The 22,324-nt window shown below is 47.4% G+C and overlaps 1 protein-coding gene across 16 annotated transcripts in view; it reads right to left on the reverse strand.

The window, feature by feature from the left end:
- Ulk4 (unc-51 like kinase 4) overlaps nt 1-22,324 on the reverse strand; it is a 290,769-nt gene that overhangs the window by 198,256 nt on the left and 70,189 nt on the right. For all 16 annotated transcript variants that reach the window (XM_076917962.1, XM_034484051.2, XM_076917954.1 and 13 more), the window contains 4 exons: nt 19,576-19,703; nt 8,550-8,683; nt 7,472-7,593; nt 7,278-7,334 (listed from right to left, as the gene is read on the reverse strand). In XM_076917962.1, the coding sequence (XP_076774077.1) occupies nt 7,278-7,334; nt 7,472-7,593; nt 8,550-8,683; nt 19,576-19,703 (441 nt within the window). The remainder of the gene's footprint in view (nt 1-7,277; nt 7,335-7,471; nt 7,594-8,549; nt 8,684-19,575; nt 19,704-22,324) is intronic.

Genomic DNA, 22,324 nt, shown 5'->3' on the forward strand with positions numbered 1-22,324 from the left:
CCCTATCTACAGTGTGAAGACATTGTCTCAAAGTACATACATGAGAACAATCCAGCTGATGCATAACCCTTTCAAGTGTTACCTTTGCCGTCACTACCTGAAGCTAACAAGAATGATGCCTAATGCAGTGATCTCGGTCATCCCAAAAGTACACAGGGTCAAGGTCAAGGCCTCAGTGCAGGTCTCAACACTATCTAGTGCTTGACTCTGGAATTAGCACTGCGTTTACTTCCTCCAAGCCCCCTATCTACAGGGTACTTATATATACCACATACCACAGCACCACATGAGAGGGAAGACTGAGCAGCCTCCACTCCCGGTCCCTGGCTGGAAGATCTGAGCAGGACAGCTGTTCCCTGACTGTGAGCTCAGGGAGATGATCTCTGTCACACTGTGACAGGCTAAGCACTGGTGTTCTCTGCACACAGTCCCACGGTACCACTCATGCCTTCAGCTCACAAGCCGTCATCAAATACAATGCTTTGTATACAGCAAACAGCAGGGTTGGGGTTACAGCTTGGTAACAGAGTGTTGTCCTGGGTTCAAGCCATCAGAAAGTATGATAAAAAGCAAATAAAATATGAGGGCCATAGAACTGAAAGTAACTAGCTATAACCTATTAACCCAGAGCAGAAGTTGGTCTGCTGTGATAAGATTTAACCAAATATGGTGGCTTATGCCTGTAATCCCAGCAATCAAGAAGCTGAGGCAGGAGGATCAGTGTGAGTCCAAGGCCTCCCTGGACTGTTTAGTGAGTTCAAGGCTAACCTGGGCTATATAGCGAGACACTGTCCCCAGAGGATTAAAAAAAAAGAAATCCATAAATAAAAAGGCAATACACATTACATACCACACATCAGGCTGTGCCTGCATCACACAGCAGGGTGCACTGCGCTATGGAGAAGGGGCCTCTCCATCTATTAGTGGAGTATACAGCCCTAGAACACTCCGTTCCGCACATGGACTCCCCATCCCAGCACAGAAGCCCCAGCTCTGAATCTTCCTTTCCAGATGTTTTAAAATATCCCCACATGTGAACATCACTGAACATTCTATCTACATCTTTAAGCTATATCTTTTAAGTTTCATTTCTTTTTACAGGGAAGGTGTTTGCCTGCACATATTTCTGTGTACCATATGCATACCCAAGGCCCACAGCAGCAAGAAGAGAGCATCAGATCAGGAGGCTGGAGGGTCGTTCGTGGCTGTGAGTTGCCACGTGGGTGCCAGGACTTTGAACCCCAGGTTGTCTGGGGAAGCAGGACCTGCTCCCAAGCACTGAGCAATCTCTCCAGCCCCTAAGTTGTATCTTTTACTAAAATTATATCAAACTATCCAGGCCATACAAATGAGACAATATTTATTTAGCCACTAAAGTGCTTAGGGAAGCAAGCCCTCCACCAGTAGGTAACTGGGCTTCCTTCCCCAAGCCCGTGTTGTTCCTTCTCCTTAACCCTTTCTTTCGCCTGGTATCCCAGAGCATCTCCAGGTGGCCACAGGCATCGTGGACAGCAAAGCTGGGGTCTCCACAGGGGAGAGGACAACAACACACACAGACCCCGTGGCCAGGCCAGCTGGAAGAGTGAGGAGCAGAAAACATGGGTAAAGGGCTTGCTGACAGGCCAAGGGCCACCTCAGTGTTTACAGATCTCCTTCCAGGAGGCACAACAGACCCCACAGTGAGATCAGAATGGGTGCTTGACAGTGCAAAGACAGAAACATCCTCGCCAGAACATTCGCAGGGCTACAAGTAAGCATGTGGTCATTTGCTTTACAACACAGCAGGATGTTCCCTGCTTTCTCCACAGCACAAACCAAGAGCCATCAAGAACTCAGCACTCGCTTGTCAGAAAGCTGCGCTCAGGTGAGGAGCGCCCTGGCCGTCAATCCACACTCTTATAAACTGGCAAGGTCAGGAGAACCCACTATGCACTGTCAAGTCCCTGTCCTGGGCTCATCAACCAAGAACCTCGAGGAAGGACGCAGGAAATATAGGTCTCGTCCATCAGGAATCTGCCCAGTCATTTCCCTTTCATCTTTCCTTCCTGTTTTCTGGCCCAGTTCAATGGGAGCTTCAAAAAATAAGGACCTATAGGAATGTCCCCACAGCCTCCCCAACAAGGGAAAGAGCAATTAGCAGTTAGCTAATCCCTGTCTGGTGGAGCCCATGAAGGCCCAAGATGGTTTAAAAGTGACCAAACAGCAGTCTCCTTAAGACCGGAACTTCATTTAACTGGGGGGAAATGTTTATATAAAGCTAATTTCTGTGTTTGTATCCCAAATATAACTATCTAGAATGTTCTACCATAAAAGGACACGAGTGAAGCAGCTGCTCCAGCAGTGTCCAGCTTACCCAACCACTGGGTTTGTTGGGTTTACTTCCCAAGCAGAGCTGAGGGTGACAGGAAGCTGTGCACCTGCCAACAAGGATGTCAGGTTCCCTTAGCTGCACAGATGGAGACTGGCCACGCCCTTTCCCAGTTGCCTTCCATTTCTGTACACTCTAGAGCAGTGGTTCTCACCCTTCCTAATGCTGCCACCCTTTACACAGTTCCTCACAGTGTGGGGACCCTAACCATAAAATTGTTCTGTTGCTACATCAGAACTGTACTGCGTCTACTGTTATGCATTGTAATGTAACTATCTGATATGGAACCCTGGGGGGGTCTTGGGCCATGGGTTGAGAAACACTGCTTTAGAGCCTCCTCAGACCACATGACCTAGTGCAACTGAAGCAGAGTTGCATACAGCTGAGAGGGAATCTCTCAAATTGTCATGGCTGCTCTGATGAGGACGGTAATGTCCCTTCTATGACACAGCAAACCATGGCCTGGTGCCATTAGAGACACACAGGGACACTGCCCCCGCAGGTTCCCACTCTAAGGACCCTTGTGATAAGCGAAGACACAGTAGCTGTGGGCCTCTCTTCACACCCACGTTACCCAAAGCCAACAAGTTCTGGTGTATGCTGTTTCTGGACACAGCTGGAACTGAACACCTCAGATCTAGGCAATTCTTAAAAAGCTAAACTATAATAAGCCCGGTGTGCTGGAGGGGACTTGGACACATTTAGAAAATCCTGAAAAGAACATTGTGCTCCAGATATGTGGGGAGCCGACAGAAGGCAGCTATCATCCTTGTAGCCATCTTGAGCCATATACCCTGACAAGAGACTTGATTACAATAGCCTACAACAGCTGAGCACACTCTGATAACATCTTGCTTTAGATACCCAGGATTTTCCCTTGGGTGTGTGAGACTTAAAGGTGTGTGACTTAAGGGAGTGATTTAGAGATCAGATTTAGAGACAAGACCTAAGGGCATGATTAAAGGTGTGACTTAGAGGCGTGGCTTAGAAGTGAGATATATAAAAGGTGAGAGGCAGACAGGAGAGTTCAGAACAATTTGGAGTAACAGAGAATCAAGCAACAGATTATTAGGCACTCGGAAGTACAACTTGGAACTAGGAATTAGGTTAGACAGTACAACTTGGAGTAGTTATTAGGCATTAGGTAGAAGGCACTTTGACTAGAGAACTTGGAAGAACTAGGTAGTAGGCATTAGGCACTTAGCACTTGGAACTTGAAACTTGGAGGCAGTAGGGACTAGGAACTAGGGACTTGGAGAGAAGAAGAGAGACTGAAGAATAAATGGGATTGAATCACACTCTGTCTGGTCTCCATTCTTCTCGTCCGTCCTCACTCTCTCTCTTGCTGAACCCTGACCCGTGGACTGGAGCAGCTTGGGGTAGTGCGGGCTAACAAGTTAGTCCCCAAGGCTTTTGGCAGTGCGGGTCTCAACATTGACAGAACGGTCCGAGACATTTTGGCCCCCAAACGTGGGGTAGTGCAGTTCTCAACATTTCTGGCCCCCAAGCATGGGACAGCTCGGGCCGCAACACAGATGGACCAAGTAAAGCTTTCCTTCACAAAGCTGAGTCAGGGGACAGCTCAGTGGGACGAGTGCTTGCTGAACAGGCACAAGGACCCAAGTTCAATGCCCAGCACCCACACCAAAGCTGGGCACGGCAGTAGCAGTGGGCACAGCCGTGGCTGTGTGCACTTGTAACCCCACAGCAATGGTTTCCTTTCTGATGCTGTGATAAACACCATGACCAACAACAAATTGTGGAGGAAAGGGCTTGTTTTAGCTTACAGGTCACAGTCCACCACTGAGGGAAAACAGCAGGGCAGGAGCTTGAGGCTGTAACTAGAGCACTGCTTACTGGCTTACTTCCTCTGGCTTGGTCAACTAACTCACTTATCTAACAGGCTCACCTGCCCAGGGATTGCTCCGCCCAGTGGGCGGGGCCCTCCTACATCACTGGCAATTAAGTAAATAACTTACAGACAGGCCCTCCGTCCAATCTGTTCTAGATTTGGTCCAATTTGTCAGCTGAGATTCCCTCTCCCCAGTGGAGCTGGGCTGTGTTAAGCTGACACCTGGAGCTTATTGTGAAAGACTGGAAGAGGAAGACAGGGAGACCTAGACACTCACTGCCAGCCAGCAAACTCAGGATGCCGGAACAGAGCCTGTCTCAAAGATAAAGTGGAGAAGAGATCCAAGGTCAACTTCCATCCTGCACATGTGCCAGAAAGGCGGGCGCATTGGCAGGCATGTATGTACTGGCACACACTGCTCCATGTATGACTGTGTGTGACATTCTTCCACATAAGCTCCACAGATTTCAGGGATGTTTAGCGAACCTTTGCTAACCAAAGTGAAAAGCAAATGTTTTCAAAGCTTTAGATGCCGGCCTCCACTACCTATTTCCAGGAGTTGGAAGTCATGAGGCTGGCTGGTTCCTTCAGTTGACATCAGAAGGACATAGAAACTGGAAGAATATTTTTGCTAATTTCTATGAAGATTTTTAACTCACAGGAGCAACACCTGACTCAACAGCTCATGACAAATACACAGATAACTGAACGAAGTTGTAGCTTAGACAGTGACCTGTGCTTTCCAGTGTCACTCAATGCCAAGAAGGTACAAACAGATACAGTGAGAAAGTCAAGAAAGTGCTCTAGGAGCTGCCATGGTGCACATTGGGAATGCTGTGTCAACTAGGAAGATAGCCCAAAGACCATTTCATTCCTACGTGTGCGTGTGCGTGTGTGTGTGTGTGTGTGTGTGTGTGTGTGTGCGTGCATGTGTGTGTGCGTGTGCATGTGTGTCCATGTGTGAATGCTTGTGTGCCTATGCACTTGTGTGTGTGCCCTTACACAACTTTCAAGAGTCAGACCTCTCCTTCTATCATATGGGTCTCAGGCTCAAACTCAGGTCTAGCTTGGCTACAAGCACCTCTGACCACTGAACCATCTTGCCAGCCTCAAGCACCTCTGACCACTGAGCCCATCTTGTCAGCCTCAAAATAAGAAGTCTGCCATTTTATTCATCTAAACTCCCTACTGAGAACCAAGATCCAGAAGTGTGAAGGGTTTTTTCACACCATAATGAACCAGGCAGGTTGTTTTTAATTCTCAACAAACTACAGAAGACCAGCAGAGAGCAGACCTGTTCCTGGAGAAGAAAGAGGCCCTTCCTCAGTGTGGCCTCCATCCTGAAAGTCCACAGTGGCTTCCCTGGTTATTGAAATTGTAAAGTGTACTCACTGCAAGCAGAGAAAAGTCCAGACAGGAAAAGAGGTGGGGGAGGGAGAAAGGGAAGGAGGGAGAAGGAACTGGGGAGGGGGGAGAAGAACACACAGAAAAACAGGCCTCACCTGTCTCACAACACTGTCTGAAACACTCCACAGCAGGCTACAGGAGCCGAGACTGTTCTAGACCCTGACATGAATGTGGTGTCCTTACAGCATATGGTCTTGGTAGGAGACAGATAAAGAGCAAGTTACTGGAGGTGACAGATGACTGGGGTGGTGATTACAGATGCAGGAGAATGCACAGCCCACTGCAGGATTACAGACGCAGGAGAATGCATGGCCGACTGTACAAACTCCCTAGACTTAAGGATTTATACCATGAGGGTGAAAGGGTTAAAATTTTTCAAAATCTCCTAGCAGGCTGAGCAGAACCAAGAGTGCAGGTCAGCTTGGTCGTGAGCTCTGTGTTTCAGGAACTTGGCTGACCACAAGATAGATGGTTGATTACAAATAGGCTCTTAGAGAATAGCCTATACAAAATGTTCCCCATGACTGTTCCTTGGACCCTGTCACAAACTGAATAATGGGCTGGTACTTTCCACAGGTGCTTTCCAATAACCCCCCTTCACTCCCCCTGGGTTGTGGTTTCCCCCCTTGGGTTGTGGTTTTTGGCTTTAAATTCTCTCTGTCTCCAAAGCCCCAGAGTCAGACCTCATTGCTCCTGCATGGGCTACAGGTCTTGACCTCAACACATTGATCGAAATATACCTCTTGCTGATTGCATCAAGTTTGGTGTCTTGTGAGTTAATGGGTGGCCGTGAATTCCTGAGACTTGGGTGAGGTCCTCTCTTCGTGGGGGCCTTACAAGAGCAAAGTTGAAACTGAGCCCCAATGCTTTGACCTCAGATACCGCTCTTCAATGTGTGTCCTAGAAACAACACCTTCTCCTCTAGGAAGAACTTTCTAGAAACTACCTCACTCACGAGCAGCACCAACAACATCTCCCCCTGAAACAACAATGATGCTGAAATGCCACCCTGCTTTGTCTGCGCCTCCGTGACACCCTCCAGCCTCCTGGGCTTATTGTAGCCAGCAAGGTCAGGCTCCAGGTGGCAAGTGACAGGACTTAGAGTGTCCTGACTCAGCATGCCCACAACACAAAACACTGTCACTTCCTGGGCCACAGCACCATCAGGAAGATCGATGTATGAAAGTATGCAGACCCGAAATGAAAGTCACATGTCAGCTGGTTTTCACGTCTTCCCACATTTTCAAAATTGAGTAAAAAAGAAAAAAACAGAGCACAACTGAGTCTAACTTAGTAAACTGTCACCCTAGAGAGACATGCACATGGCTGGCAGCGAGCGGGTTAGTAACATGGCATTCTTAGCCCCCCACTCCCACCCGTGTCTGTTCAAATGCTTAACTCAGTATCTATTGAGTGTTTACGTGGGCTTTTTACCCTATTAGGGGCTGTCTCTGAACAAAATACATTATCAGGAGAAAATGTATTTTCCCCAAATGTCAAATTTTATTACAGAGAACAGATAAAAATATAAAAAGGTCACTTCCCTACAAACAAATGCCACCAGGCCTTTCAATTCCTCCCTCCTCACACCCGTGCTGCAGCCAGCAGCAATGGCAGCGGCGTTAGCCAGACTTGACTCCTACTACTCACAAGAATTGTTCCATAGCTGAAGAGAAACTCTTCTGTCACTACTTGAGGTCGAAATACCTGTGGAACGAGAGTTTCCACAGATTAGGTCTCCAAAGCCATCAACAAATTTAGTCCAAGACAAACGGACAGAAGAGTTTGGTTGCAGTAGAGGTGGGTCTGCCCTGGAGGACAAGCATGGAGGTGGCATGTGTTACCTGAGACATGACCAGGTGGAGCACCACGGGCATCATGGGGAGACACATCTTCAGCTGTTTCCCCTGGACTGTGGATGGGTGCTTCCGGCCGGACACATTTGCCAGGGCGTTGAGAATGTCACCTGAGAAATACAGCAGGGAAGGTATGATGGTAAAAGACCAGAGGGCAGGAGCCTCTGGCCATGGGTTCACCAGCAGGTGAGGTGATTTACCTTCAATCTACAGTCCTGAGTAGCCACTGAGCCTCTGTGTGTGTGTGTGTATGAGACAGAGCGGGGGGGGGGGGGGGGGGGGGGGGATCTCAGGTAGCTCAGGCTGGCCTCAAGATAATCCTCCTGCCTCCACCTCCCAGGAGCTGAATCTTAAGGCAAGAGCTGGTGTTTCCAGTGTGTGCCACTATGTCTGGTTCTATGCAGTACTGGGAATCAAACTCAGGGTTTTGACCATCCTGGACAGGAACTCTACCAAGCTAGCCACATCCCCAACCCTCCCCCAACACACACATATGCTGGTAATATAGGACACTTGTGGCCTCTGGGGACAGAGCGTGATGATCTACATAGCCACTATCAACTGACTTCTAGCCTAGATATAATTTATAAATAGATATGGTTGTGGTCTGAGAAATTTATTTGTATTGTTCAATTGATTATTATTGCTTATTGCTTTAGAAAACTAATTTACAATTATAAGTAAAGAGATTATAAAACACAATTTGAAAAAGAAAAAAATGAAAACAATGTTCAAAACTTTTAGGATTAATTTTATTTTTATTTATGTGCATGTGTGTTTATGTGTGTGTGTGTATGTGTGTGTGTGTGTGTGTGTGTGTGTGTGTATGTGTGTGCAGGTGCCCAGAAGAGGGCATCAGATCCCCTGGAACTGGAATAGAGAGCTGCCATATGGGTGCTGGGAATTGAACCATGTGTTCTGGATAGGCAGCCTGTGCTCTTACCTGCTGAGCCATCTCTCCAGGCCAATTTCAGAGAAACAAGAGTGAACAAGAGGTGATGCAGAAGCCGCCCACAGACAAGCAAGCAGCTATGGGCCCCGAGAAGGGACAATGGCTGTCATTTACCTAGAATCCGCGGTGGCTCCTGTACCATGTGCTGAATGAGGAGATCCAGGCACCTGGCCAGATATTCATTCCCACTCTGCAGCTCCTTGCCTGGGGAGGTCTTTCTGCTGTCTCTCTCGATGTACATCACCAGCCTGCAAAAAGCATCGGCAAAGATTACTGCTCATGATAAGGCAGACACAGAATCTGTCCTAAAGTGCCACAGAGTCATGTGTTTGCAGAGGCGGAGTCCCAGCAGTGCTGACCAGCCAGGCAGTGACCTCACTTCACAAGCTCAGACATTCATGCAGAAGAAACGAAGGCTGCATCAAGCCTCTCCCCATGTTACAAACAGCACTCCAATTTCATTAGCCTTTGGTCAATGGAAAGACACATTTTCTAAGTGACAGATGGTGGCCAACAAAGACATTTGCACACCAAGGGTTCTCAGCCTCCCAGGATCAGCGGAGAACCATTGGTACCAGCCCTTCTGTTGGTCATTAATATTAAATTATGGACGGATCCACCATGCACGCATGCACCCATGTGTATGTGTGAGAGACATGTGCTAAGTGCTGTCCTGACCTCTTATGAAGCTCAGGGTCTTCTCATGTGTTGACTGAGCATCTGGAGTAGACACGTGAGAGAAGAGACATGTGTGTGTGAAGGAACACATGTGTGAAGGGCCTGTTAAATCTTGTTTCTTTTTCTCCTGAATTTTCTGGTCCTTTGGGTTACTTGCTCAATGGGGTATCATTCATGTGACAAGTGCCATCCACTCACTGCTCTATGCCTTGATCTGGATTTTTTTTTTAATTTGTTTATAACTTTGCTCTAACAAAAGTCCCTAACATTAAGTTAACAATATATAGTATTTCCTTTATAACGGAGCTTGTGGGTCCTTTCAGCGGGATCAATACCTAAGTTCACAGTTGTCAAGAGTCTGTCTTGCAGCCCACTAGACGCTTCTTTGCTTTACCTTGTCACATGCAAACGTGCTACATACCTATCTGATCTTGCACCGTGTGACTTGGACAGAGGTTTACTCTCCTACCCTGACATTTACACAAGGCAGTGCCAGTGTTATAATCTGCCAACATTTCCCATGGCTGCTACCCCAAACTTCTTGGGTTCCCCATACTTTCTCTCCCTCTGGCTCTAAATACTGATCCCAGGGGATCCAGCCTCTATGAGAGTAGTCCCTACACAAGCCATAGGGTGGCACTGTGTAGCCTACAGTTGGATTTCTCCAGATGACCTTGGTATTTGCCTGAACAAAGACTGGGATAACTTCAAAGTGGGTTTTTCTCCCTGCCCTGAGAAATCCCATAAATCAGTGATTCTCAATCCACTGGTCATAATTTCTTTGGAGGTCAAACAACCGTTTTATAGGGGCTACCTAAGACCATCAGAAAATGCAGATATTTACATTAATTACAGTTATGACATGGCAACAGGTATGGGTGGGGTCACCAAACATAAGGAACTGTATTAAAGGGTCACAGACTTAGGAAGATTGAGAACCACTGCCCTAAATCAATAGCTAGGCCAGTTGTGGAGAGCAGGCAAAAGGGGTTTGCTTACCATTTGGTAGTCAGAATTAAAAGAAGAAAATAAAATCCATGTTGTATACAAAAGTATATTCCTACATGTCTTTAAGGATTTAACTTTTTTCTAAGATCTAAATTATTCACCACAAAATTTAATAATGTACTATTCATTGCCAAAGTCTAAAATATCTTTTCCTTAAGTTGAAGTCTATTCACATTTTAAAACCCTACTGCAGAGCGAGCCCATAAGAAAACAGCCAGTGTGTCTGCTGAGGAAAACACGGCAGAAGAGAGAGAACACAGCTGAGGAAGGCCAGTATGGCCCAGCCCAGCAAGCCCCACCAGAGTCTGCTCAACAACCAGTACCAGGAGAGCTCTCACAGGTCACTGACAAGGGAGCCTCCCACACTCCAAGAACCCACTGTGGACAAGGAGGATAAAATGAAGAGACCTTTGCATGCAGCATCCAAAACATTTTAGGCTGTTCAACCCCAATCCGGCAAACTATATTTCTTTGCATTCTGTAAAGACCAGGTTAAAAAGATGGGCACTCAGAAATAATCCAAAGTAAACTGCAAAAAACCAAGACTCATTCTTCCCTCCAACTTCCTGAGTCAGATTAGAGCACCCAGGAGACTGCCCAGCCACATTAAAATATTAAAAAGTCTCTGTGTCATTATTTATATTGTTGGTTGGTTCAAGATAGTCCCACTACAGGGTAATCTTCATTATCCATTTGACTGGGTGTAGAATCACCTAGGAGACACCCTCTGGATGTGTTTGTGAGGGTGTCACCAGAGAGGTCCTGTGAGAGGCAAAGGCTCACAGGCTGGGGCTCTGAGCTGAAGGAAAAAGGAGAAAGAGGAGCCAGATGTGCACCAGCAGATGTGCACCAGCAGATGTGCATCACACAGATGTGCACCACACAGATGTGCATCACACAGATGTGCACCAGCAGATGTGCACCACACAGATGTGCACCACACAGATGTGCACCACACAGATGTGCACCACACAGATGTGCATCACACAGATGTGCACCAGCAGATGTGCACCACACAGATGTGCACCACACAGATGTGCATCACACAGATGTGCACCAGCAGATGTGCACCACACAGATGTGCACCACACAGATGTGCACCAGCAGATGTGCACCACACAGATGTGCACCACACAGATGTGCACCACACAGATGTGCATCACACAGATGTGCACCAGCAGATGTGCACCACACAGATGTGCACCAGCAGATGTGCACCACACAGATGTGCACCAGCAGATGTGCACCACACAGATGTGCACCACACAGATGTGCACCACACAGATGTGCACCACACAGATGTGCATCACACAGATGTGCACCAGCAGATGTGCACCACACAGATGTGCACCACACAGATGTGCACCACACAGATGTGCACCACACAGATGTGCACCACACAGATGTGCACCAGCAGATGTGCACCACACAGATGTGCACCACACAGATGTGCATCACACAGATGTGCACCAGCAGATGTGCACCACACAGATGTGCACCACACAGATGTGCACCAGCAGATGTGCACCACACAGATGTGCACCACACAGATGTGCACCACACAGATGTGCATCACACAGATGTGCACCAGCAGATGTGCACCACACAGATGTGCACCACACAGATGTGCACCACACAGATGTGCACCAGCAGATGTGCACCACACAGATGTGCACCACACAGATGTGCATCACACAGATGTGCACCAGCAGATGTGCACCACACAGATGTGCACCACACAGATGTGCATCACACAGATGTGCACCAGCAGATGTGCACCACACAGATGTGCACCACACAGATGTGCACCACACAGATGTGCACCAGCAGATGTGCACCACACAGATGTGCACCACACAGATGTGCACCACACAGATGTGCACCACACAGATGTGCATCACACAGATGTGCACCAGCAGATGTGCACCACACAGATGTGCACCACACAGATGTGCACCACACAGATGTGCATCACACAGATGTGCACCAGCAGATGTGTACCACACAGATGTGCACCACACAGATGTGCATCACACAGATGTGCACCAGCAGATGTGCACCAGCAGATGTGCATCACACAGATGTGCACCACACAGATGTGCACCACACAGATGTGAACTGGCAGATGTGCACCACACAGATGTGCATCACACAGATGTGCACCAGCAGATGTGCATCACACAGATGTGCACCACACAGATGTGCACCACACAGATGTGCACCACACAGATGTGAACTGGCAGATGTGCATCACACAGATGTGCACCACACAGATGTGCACCAGCAGATTACACTGGCAAATGTGCACTGACACTCCCTGAGTGGCTCACACGTGAGGCGGCCCAGACTCCTGCCATGCTTGCTGCCATGGTGGACAGTACGGTCCTCAACTGTGAGCTGATCCAACCCTCTTTCTCTACACAAGTTGCTCTCTGTAACTGTTCCAGGGAGAGGAGGGAGAGATCACACTCGGTCATTGTCTCAGCTTCTCCCTGCCCCCTTGGCTGTGACCAGCAGTTGACTACTCTCACCTACAACCCTCATGGGCAGTGTGCTGCTGGAGCATGACAGCCTCACTCCTCGCTGGCCTCCACACAAGCCATAGCACTTCTCTCAGTTCCTTCTAGCTCCTTCCATGCTGTGCCCAGTATGTGTCCACCGTATACACTGTTCACGTAGCCCTTGCTTCTCCTGATTCAGGAATAATTTCCCTTAAATATTTACCAGATGTGTCTTTCCTCGCTCCTCCATCCCTGCCAGGATCCTAGATGAACTGCTCCAATCCAACACCTTCATTTCTGATCAAAGCTTTGACTCAGCTCTGGAGGCCAGGTGATAAATAGATTTTCAACCAAATTCAAATCCCAGCAACCCCAGCCTATCTATGAGCCTACTCTGGTTGGTTCTTTACTTCCTAAATCTGTAACCGGGAGAGACATATTTAGCAACTCTCAGAGCCCATATGTTGACTAACTGAACTGAAATGTAAGAATTTATATGAGCAGAAAGGAAAAATAGGAATCTGGAATGTTCCTTGGAGCCTTTTGCTGGAGTATGACTAGTTACTTAGAGCCTGCAGTAAGTGGGGCCCAGGACCATGGCAGCGCAGTGAGTCACAGCATGAATCTTTGGGCTTTTGGAGCAAAGTCATGCTCCCAGTGGTGGGACCAATGCATTTTGAGGCCCAAGTTGCCTGTTGTTATTTAGTAGGCTGGGCACACAGTCGTGAGCCATCATTTATGGGGTAGAAATGATCCTGGCTAAGTCCAGAATGTCTACCATGTGTGGAGGAGGTTCAGATCTCCATGCACTGCCAGTCCTAACTCTGATTAGGGACTACAGCAGTTGACTGGCAGAGAAAAACAGAGCCTGTGTGTTGAATGGGCAGACACAACGCACTACTGACCTAATGAAATGTGACCCTTGGGGAACACTGTCCAGTTGTTCATTGGGGAACACAATGTCAAACCAGAGTTGGCTGCATCTTGCCTTTCAACTGAGCATGGCTAACTGTGCAGGGCATGCTGCCAAGGAACAATAGACAGCAGTCCAGTGGATGGGCAGAACCCACTTGGGGCTTAAGATTATTGAGAAAGACTCCAAGAAAGAGAACTGGGAGACAGCTCAGTGGGCAAAGCACTTGTTGTAGAAGCAAGAAGATCAGAGTGCAGATCCCACAGAGAGGCCAAGAGGGTGTGGGGAGCCACCTGTAATTCCAGCCTCAGAAAGCCTAGAAGGGATCCCCAGAGCAAGCTAGCTCCAAAGAGCTCTGGGTTTGATTGAAACAACCTTGTTCAAAGAATAAGATAGACGAGACACTGAAATAATCCCCAACCTCGGCCTCAGACACACACACACACACACACACACACACAGTGCACATGCACACATATACATTGTACACACACATAGATGTGCACACACACAAGTACACACACATGCATAATACATCCACATCTGCACATGTGCTCATATGTATATATGCATCCATACATTCATATCACACACGTGTATACATGTGTAATAGTTTAAATGAGAAATGTCCCCCATAGGCTCAAGAATCAAGTACTTGGATTCTTTGCCACCACTAGGTGGTGCTGTTTAGGGAAATTATAGAACCCCTAGAATGTGAGGTCTGGCTGGAGGAAATTCTATGGGGGGGGGCAACTTTGAGAGTTCATAGCCTCACCCCACATCCTGTGCCTTCACTGTTTCTACACACGGTATTTTATCACAGCAACAGAAAAGTGACTAACATAATAAAAAAAAGAGAGAAAAGTTCTAGGAAAAAAAATGAGATGGCATGAAAACGTTTCTACAGGAAGGAGACACTCACTAACAGAATCCAATCCAGACAATGCTCTCCATAACTGTGCACAGAAAACGCACGCTCTGCAAACATCACCAAAGTCCTTTAGCTGCTTCTGTGCTTCCACATGGGTCCGGGTATGATAAGTGCACCAAGGCAAGAACAGAGGCTACTCAGGGGCTTAGCGAAAGCAGAGTTAGTGAGAGAACTACAGGGGTGTTTGCTCTGTAAGCTGTTTAGGGTCACTAGAGAAGCACACACCTGTGCAGGTTCAGCCACATACTGGAAATACCCAATCGAGTTCCTAAGACACATCCCAAAACTGCCCATGCAAAGGTAGCCTCAGCAGGGCAACAAACGCCCCTCCCCCTCCATCTTCATATCAGATGTAAGATGGCGATGGTGACTGTATCACTTACTGTCATCTTCAACTATTGTTTCCATTTCTGGCGTGATCATGTGTAGGCACATGTGTCCCAGCACATGCATGGAAGCAAGGACAACCTTTAAAAGGCATTCTCTCCATACACATTTGCACTTGCTCCAGGGCCTGAGCTCAGTTCTCCAGACTTGCATAGCAATCACCACACACTGCACCATCTCTCCAGCCACTTCTTTAATCAGCAATGATGCAAAGTGTCTGTCCCTGTCATCAGAAATCTCTTTAAAGAAGAGAGATTATGTACAAAACAAAACCATAGAAGTTTTGTGAGCATGTAAGATTTACCTATAACTTCTATTTTATTTTATTTTATTTTATTTCTAAATATAGGTGTTGTGCCTTCACATATGTGCACAGCACTCACAGAGGCCTGAAGAGGGCAGCACAACCCCTGGAGCTGGAGTTACAGGTGGTTATAAGCCACAGTGTGGGTGCCGGGAACTGAACCCGGGTCCTCTGTAAGAGTAGCCAGTACTTTACCTGTGATTTTTAAGGGATAGGAAAGTTTCCAGATTATGCAGAACCCAGATAAGTATTTGCTTCTGTGCTTTCTTTTCTCCCCCAGATTTAAACATATTTCCTTCCAGCTGTTTTTGGTTTCTTTGGGGTATATAATTCTTTAATCCACCTGGAATTAACTTTTGTATAAGCAGAGAAAATAAAATTTTCCCACACAGTTAACCAATTATCCAGAGTAAATATTTCTTTAAGAAAATCTTCCTTTTATGATCAAAGCAGGTTTTTTTCCCTTTATTTCACTGATTTCCATATTAACAGAGATGCCATGGGGGAAGGGAGAAAAGCCTGATCCCCCCCACCCCCCACACACACCAGGGCTCTCATGCTCCACTCACAGCACATCTCACTGTGGACCTGTAGAACCATCCATCCTCAGGAGAAATCCTCCCCAGAGGCGCTGAAGGCCCCATTTCACCATTCCTCACACACAGCCTGAGCACACAGCAGTTTGGAGAAATGGGTAGACATTTGGGGGCTGTCCTATCCTTTCTATTAGATGCTGACGGCTTGTGGCAGATGGATGGGAGAGCTAACATTACACAAAATGTGCTGAAGTATAGACAATCAAGGGATGGCAGAGATGACAGGAAGCAGAAAAATATCCACAAAATATATCCACAAAACACCATAAAGGTTATCACATGCTGAGGGCCAGAGAGTCCATCAGTGGCTGACAGGCAATGGGATGACACTCGGGACTCAGCTGTGGAGGAGCGGCAGGGCCAGGAAAGGTTGGATACTACTGCATACAGAGTCAGCACAGGCAGCTGAACAGCCTGGTTCGTGTGTTTTCCTATTCAGCTTGGTATCTACTACAGACATAATAAACTTAGCCAGGCTGCAGGGCAACAGGAAACAGGAGCCTCTATACTCTCTGAGAACAACTTACATCGCCAGGTCAAATTCCCAAGTCTAGGGAAAAAAATCAATTTTTACCACCTTGACAATCCTGTAATCCTTTAAATTTTTAATAATGTTTACTTATTTGTTTATTTCTTTGTGGGGGAGGGGTGTATGGCTACACACAGCCACAGCACATGTGTAGAGATCAGAGGACAGCTTGCAGGAGTCTATTCCTTCTGTCCCTGTGGGCCCCAGGTCATCAGGTTTGGTGGCCATCACCTTTATCAAACACTCTCCTCTGGATTCTTGTTTGTTTTGCTTTGTTTTTAGTTACAGGAGTAGGACACACTCACAGCTCGGCTCCTCCCCTCATCCCAGCAGCGCTGGTTTTAGAGAGAAGAGTGAGTCCACACAGCTGAGAAGGCTCGGCAGAGTTCAGGGCAACAGGAGCAGGCAGCCAGCCGGTACTTCTCCCATCAAAGACAGACAAAAGCTGGACCAGAACCAGGGAAAGGTTGGGACTTCAGATCCATTCCTTGTGGTTCCACCTGCCACAACCTTCAAACTAGCACCACATCTGGGGACCGAGTATCAGACCCCCGAGCCATTGGGTGACGTCACACTCAACTCTTCACACTCAGTATAACAACTGAGTCAGGACAGGTAACCCCTCAGTTCCATCGGCCTAAAACACTAATTTGGTGTTGTTCTTTGGTTCCTATTTTTGATGAGTGATATATACAGAAACATGAAAATACATGTTTTCTGCCACTGTGGATTCTTCTTTTACCAAATTATGTTCACAATGAATACAGAACCAGACCTTCCCTTCTCCCCTTATCTACACCTAACGAACACCCTCAAGATCAATCACATGATCCCTCACTGGACCCCACACCGTCAGCACTGGCTACAGGAATGCCCAGGGATCCCTTGGGATGTGGAACCTCAACCATTCACAGTGGCTGAATATCAGACAAAAATCTGCCAAACCCACAGAGATGGCGGCATTTACTGTCAGGCAGTTCCCGGCTCCTTCCTGAAGGCTGCAGCAACTCACTTCAACAGGCAATATTCACTAGAGATTTGTATTCCCCCTTCTGTGGAGATGGAGCAGTCCCTCTCTCCTGAGGTCTCTACCACTAGACATAACAGTAAAATAAATTTAAAACTAAAACGAGCCTAATTAGCCTCTGAAGGGTAAACGAGGGGAGGTGAGCTGCCCAGAGAGTGGTGGATGGGAGGAACAGTGTGGGAGGAACAGTGTGACCATGAGTCTCCTTCGTTGTCGTCTTAGTCCCTCGGCTACTACCTGAGTGCTTCCAAAGCCTCCACCCCAGAACAGTTCTAACAAGTCCCCAAGAAGCATGCCTTCCTAGCCCCACATTCTATGTCTGACAGACCAAAGGGAAGCCACATACAACCTCTCCCTCCTCCAGAGTTCTGGTGGGCAATGGGCATTGGCCTTTCACTGCAGAGCCCGCTCCAGGTCCCCAGCTGGGAGGTGTGGGCAGCAACCCTTCCCCCTGCAAGGATGAAGCTGACAACAGTGGCCCAGTTCTCTGGGGCAGGAGGGAGCCATGAGACACGGGCTGACCATCCATTTCCCACAGCAAAGCTGGGCCACTTCAGGTTCCCCAGACACAGCTGAACCAGTATCTGACTGGCAGTTATTTACCATTCCCAATGATAATGGCCTGATCCCCACACAAGGGGTGGTCCAGTGACCAGCAACACTTCCTCTGCACCCTGGACCTACTAATGCAGAGTGAAGAAAGACTCAAACCTCCTGGGAAGCAAAACCTGCAGCATATCACTAAATATCACCCACCAAAGTAAAAGTGTTTACTGCCACACTTGGAGGACGGAGGGAACAGGCTCCTAAAAATTGTCCTGTGACCCTGACATGTGTGTTAGGGGCATGCACAGCCCCAAGACTCAAAAAAAATGTAGTAAAATAATAAAAATTTCAAAAAGCACTAAAAATGTTCTTAAGTCCAAGGAAAGAATTTAAAGACTTAAATGAAAACTTCAGAACCTCACTAGATATTCTCAACAGTGCAGAAAAGAACGAGTGAGACCAGGAGATTTGAGAAGAGAACATCTGAAATTATAAAGCCTAAAACCCAGAGGGAATGAAGAACCAGATAAAACAAAAAGGAGATTTGGTAATAATAGGCTAAGGGGAACTGAGGCCAAGGGGCCCGAAAAAGTACCCAAAAAAGTCACAGGTAAAAATCAGATTGACTCACAAGATGGAAATCTACAGATTCAAGAAATACTCCCCAAAGAGTATATAAAACTTCTGAACCTTAATGGGAAGAACGTATCTTTAAACAGCAGAGAGAATGGACACACTGTATAAGAAGGAGTGCTAGTCAGCCAAGACAGATGTGAGACCAGGACAGACAGCAGTGGCCAGAGGAAGAGGCTTGAATCCAAAGTCATCAACTGCGGTTAATGAGGGCAATGAACGGAGCTTCGGGAACAGGAAGGGTCCCTCCCACAGCAAAAGTGACCTCTGTCTTTGCCCTGTGTGCACACATATCTGTGTGATGCCTATGTGTGGGCCTAGTTCCTTGCCCATGGAGGCCAGAAATCAGCCTTGGTTGTTATTCCTCTGAAACTGTCCACCTCAGTTCTTGAGACCAGGAGTCTCCAGATGTTCTCCGTGGAGGACAGCAGCTGGGAACCCAATCTCTAGGGACATTTCACAGCTCTGCCCCTGACAGCACCTGGTACCCCCATTCCAGCCTTCCCAGAATTCTGTCTCAAGTCTGTGTCTTCTCTTGTACATAGTGAAGTTCCTCAGCTGCTTCCTTCCTGCTGAGAAGATGGGACTTCTAGGGGGAGAGGGGGAGAGGAAGAGAGATGGAGAGGGAGAGAGAGAGTGTGTGTGTGTTTCAGGTGGGACCTTGGGACACCAATGGAGACGGAGGCCAGAGTGAGGCTGCGATGACAGGTGACAGACAGGTCACAAGGCTGGGGAGGAGGCTGGGCCAGCATCGTCTGTGGGAATAGCACAGAAGCTGCCCAGCTTTAGTGCCTTCCCCACTTTTCTGTACCCAGCAGAGCCCTAACTGAACAAGGCCTCAGGGTTTCTGGTCTGTAATCCTACCTCTTGGGAAGGCTGAAGCATGAGGACCGCAGCTTCAAGGCCAGCCTGCTTGTGCTCAGGGCCCTCCCTGGGATACATTAAACTCCCAGGGAGATGGATTAAACTCTTGAACTTCAGAAAGGGTTTTCAATAGGAGATACAGAAAGGCCCATAAGTAGTCTATACAATCACACGTACACATCACCAATCAAACAGGCCCCAGACAGACCCTCGGGCACCGTACCTCGCTTGGCAGCTCAGCAGCAGCATGTCTCGGTTATGAATCAAGATGTAAAGCAGCACCAGGAAGGCTTTGGCTCTGATGGGGGTGGATGGACTGTCAAGTAAACGGATGACTGTAGAGACAAAGTCCTGTGGAAGACATGTTAGAATGGTCAGCTCAGCCTGCAGTGAGCAAACAGGGCCAGGAGATAAAAGCTCATTGGCTACGTTTGTGTCCTTGGTTTGGTCCAAACCCACATGTCCTGCTATCTTTCTTAAACCTGAAATTAGCCAGTGTGTGTTGACAAAAGCATTTTTTTTCTGTTGTTGATTGTTGGACTTAATTCCTGGGCAAATGGCATCCTAATTCCTACACCTATGTCTTGCAGGATGGTTATGAGAGGTGTTGAAGGAAGGGGACATAGGAGGGCCTAGGAGGAGGAAAGGGAAGAAGTGATATGATTATATTTTAATTTAAAACATATTTAAGTTTTTAAAGAAAAAAATAAATTTTCAAATGGTGAGTGATTTGCTCAAATTCTGAGCTGAGTTCAAAGCCTAAAAACTAAAAAGTACTCAAGTATAAACTGTGTGGCAAGAAGTACTCAACTACAAGCAGGAAGTGTCGCAGGAAGTGTGGCAGGAAGTAATAACAGGAAGTGTGACAGGAAGTGTGGCAGCAGTGTGGTAGATGGAGCAGGTAGAGGAACATGCAGATTTGTGTCTCAGCAGAAGCAAACATGTCTGCACGGAAACAGTTCTTATGTTGAACTGACGGAGCCCTGTGGGGCTCAATAAACAAAACAAGAGCCACACCTGATGACAAACATGAATGAAAACCTCCATTTTCCTGACAACAATGAGCAATGGCCACTGACACTCACCAGAGAGGTTCATATGCAAACAGGAGAGGCACACACTCGTGTGCGCGCGCGCGCACACACACACACACACACACACACACACGGTGAAAATGAAAGGGTTGTTTGGAGAGTCAGTTGTGTTGGCTGGTGTTTTGCCGGGGCAAACACATAAAGGAGTATTTTCCTGAAGTGGACACAGGTGAAAGACTAAGGCCGACTCGTGAAGGACCGTTTCACTGAAGCAGACACAGGAGAGAGGATGTTCTGCCTAGGCGAGCACGTGAAAGGACACGTGATGAAGGATTCTTTGCTAACAACACACATGTATTGGTCCACCTTATATGCGTAGTTGAGCTGCATTTGTCGGTACTCCATAGAGAGAAACACACACACACACAAACTTCTGGTCATGTGCTGGTGGCTTCCTTGAACTCCAGCTGATTGGCAGAGTGATATCAGCTGAGGCAGAAGCACATGCTGAGGCAAGACCCGTGGAGAACACGTGATGTTTGGAAGGTATAAATAGAACTTGACGGACAGTGACAGGGACAAAGCTAGGTTTGCAGGTGCAGCTAGGTGTGCAATGCTTGTGGGTCTCATGTCTTCACTCATCTTTGCCTCCCTGAGAGAGGCACAGCCGAGAACTTCCGGTGTTCCTGCTGGTCCCTCCTGCTGACGTGTGCCAAGGCTGTCTCTGCTAGGTAGTGCCACCACCACTGATTCACATTCGCTATCCCAACTCTACTGAACTGGACTGCTGATATCCATGAAGTGCAAGTGGATCGAATTACTGCTGTTAACCTGTGAACTGAACTACCAATTTCCAGACAACACAGATGGGCATTGCTCCAAAGAACCTTTTTAAACAGGTCCACTTCCCCACATCCTTTCTTTTCTAAGACCTCTGGTGGGTGGTGGGATAAAAGGGAGGTTAAAGTGTTTAAGAACCATCATTAAAAATAGGCGTTGAAAAAAATTAAAATTACACACACACACACACACACACACACACTCCAAACAGTCAAGTTCCCACCAGGTCTTATCTGGAATGACAGCTGCATGGCACAGGGGCATTAAGAGTGACTCAGAAGTTTTTCCCATTGGGAACATCATTAGCGTGAGCACAGATCTGGATTCAGTCTGTAGTGTGGATACTGAATCCACGCCTGTTTCTCCTTTTAAAGTTCCTGGTTTATCTTTAAGGGGCATTCAGTTAAGTAATTGGAATGAAAGAGGCATAGTGCTCCCATCTTAGACGGGTCAGAAAACTGCCAGCACGGTTAAAGACAGACACACAGAAGCTCGTAAGTGGTGACCTCCACTAGAACAGGTACAGGACACAGCAGCTTCCTACACAAAACACGCGTGCACACACACACACACATATACCACATATACACATATACATACACATACATACACACACATACACACATATATACACGCACACACACATACATACACACACACACGCACACATACACACACGCACACACAGACACATAGACACACATGCACAAAGATACACACACATGCACACACCACACACATGCACACACACGCATGTACACACACATACACACACGCACACACATATGCAAGCGCACACACATGTGCACACATACACACACTCACACATAAACACACATACACGCACACACACACATACACACACATACACACACACACACGCAGATATACACACACATACACACACACACACATACACACGCACACACACACACACGCTCACCCTGCTCTCACAATTGTCACCATAACAGCCAAACTCAGAACGCTTCTGACTCTTCTTCCCTTTCCCCCATGTCCAACTGCACTTTCTGTGTCCCTCTTGTGGTGATTTGAATGTGCTTGACCCATGGGAAGTGGCACTATTAGGAGGTGTGGCCT

The sequence above is a fragment of the Arvicanthis niloticus genome, chromosome 21 (genome assembly GCF_011762505.2).
Source record: "Arvicanthis niloticus isolate mArvNil1 chromosome 21, mArvNil1.pat.X, whole genome shotgun sequence".
NCBI classification, from domain to species: Eukaryota; Metazoa; Chordata; class Mammalia; order Rodentia; family Muridae; genus Arvicanthis; species Arvicanthis niloticus.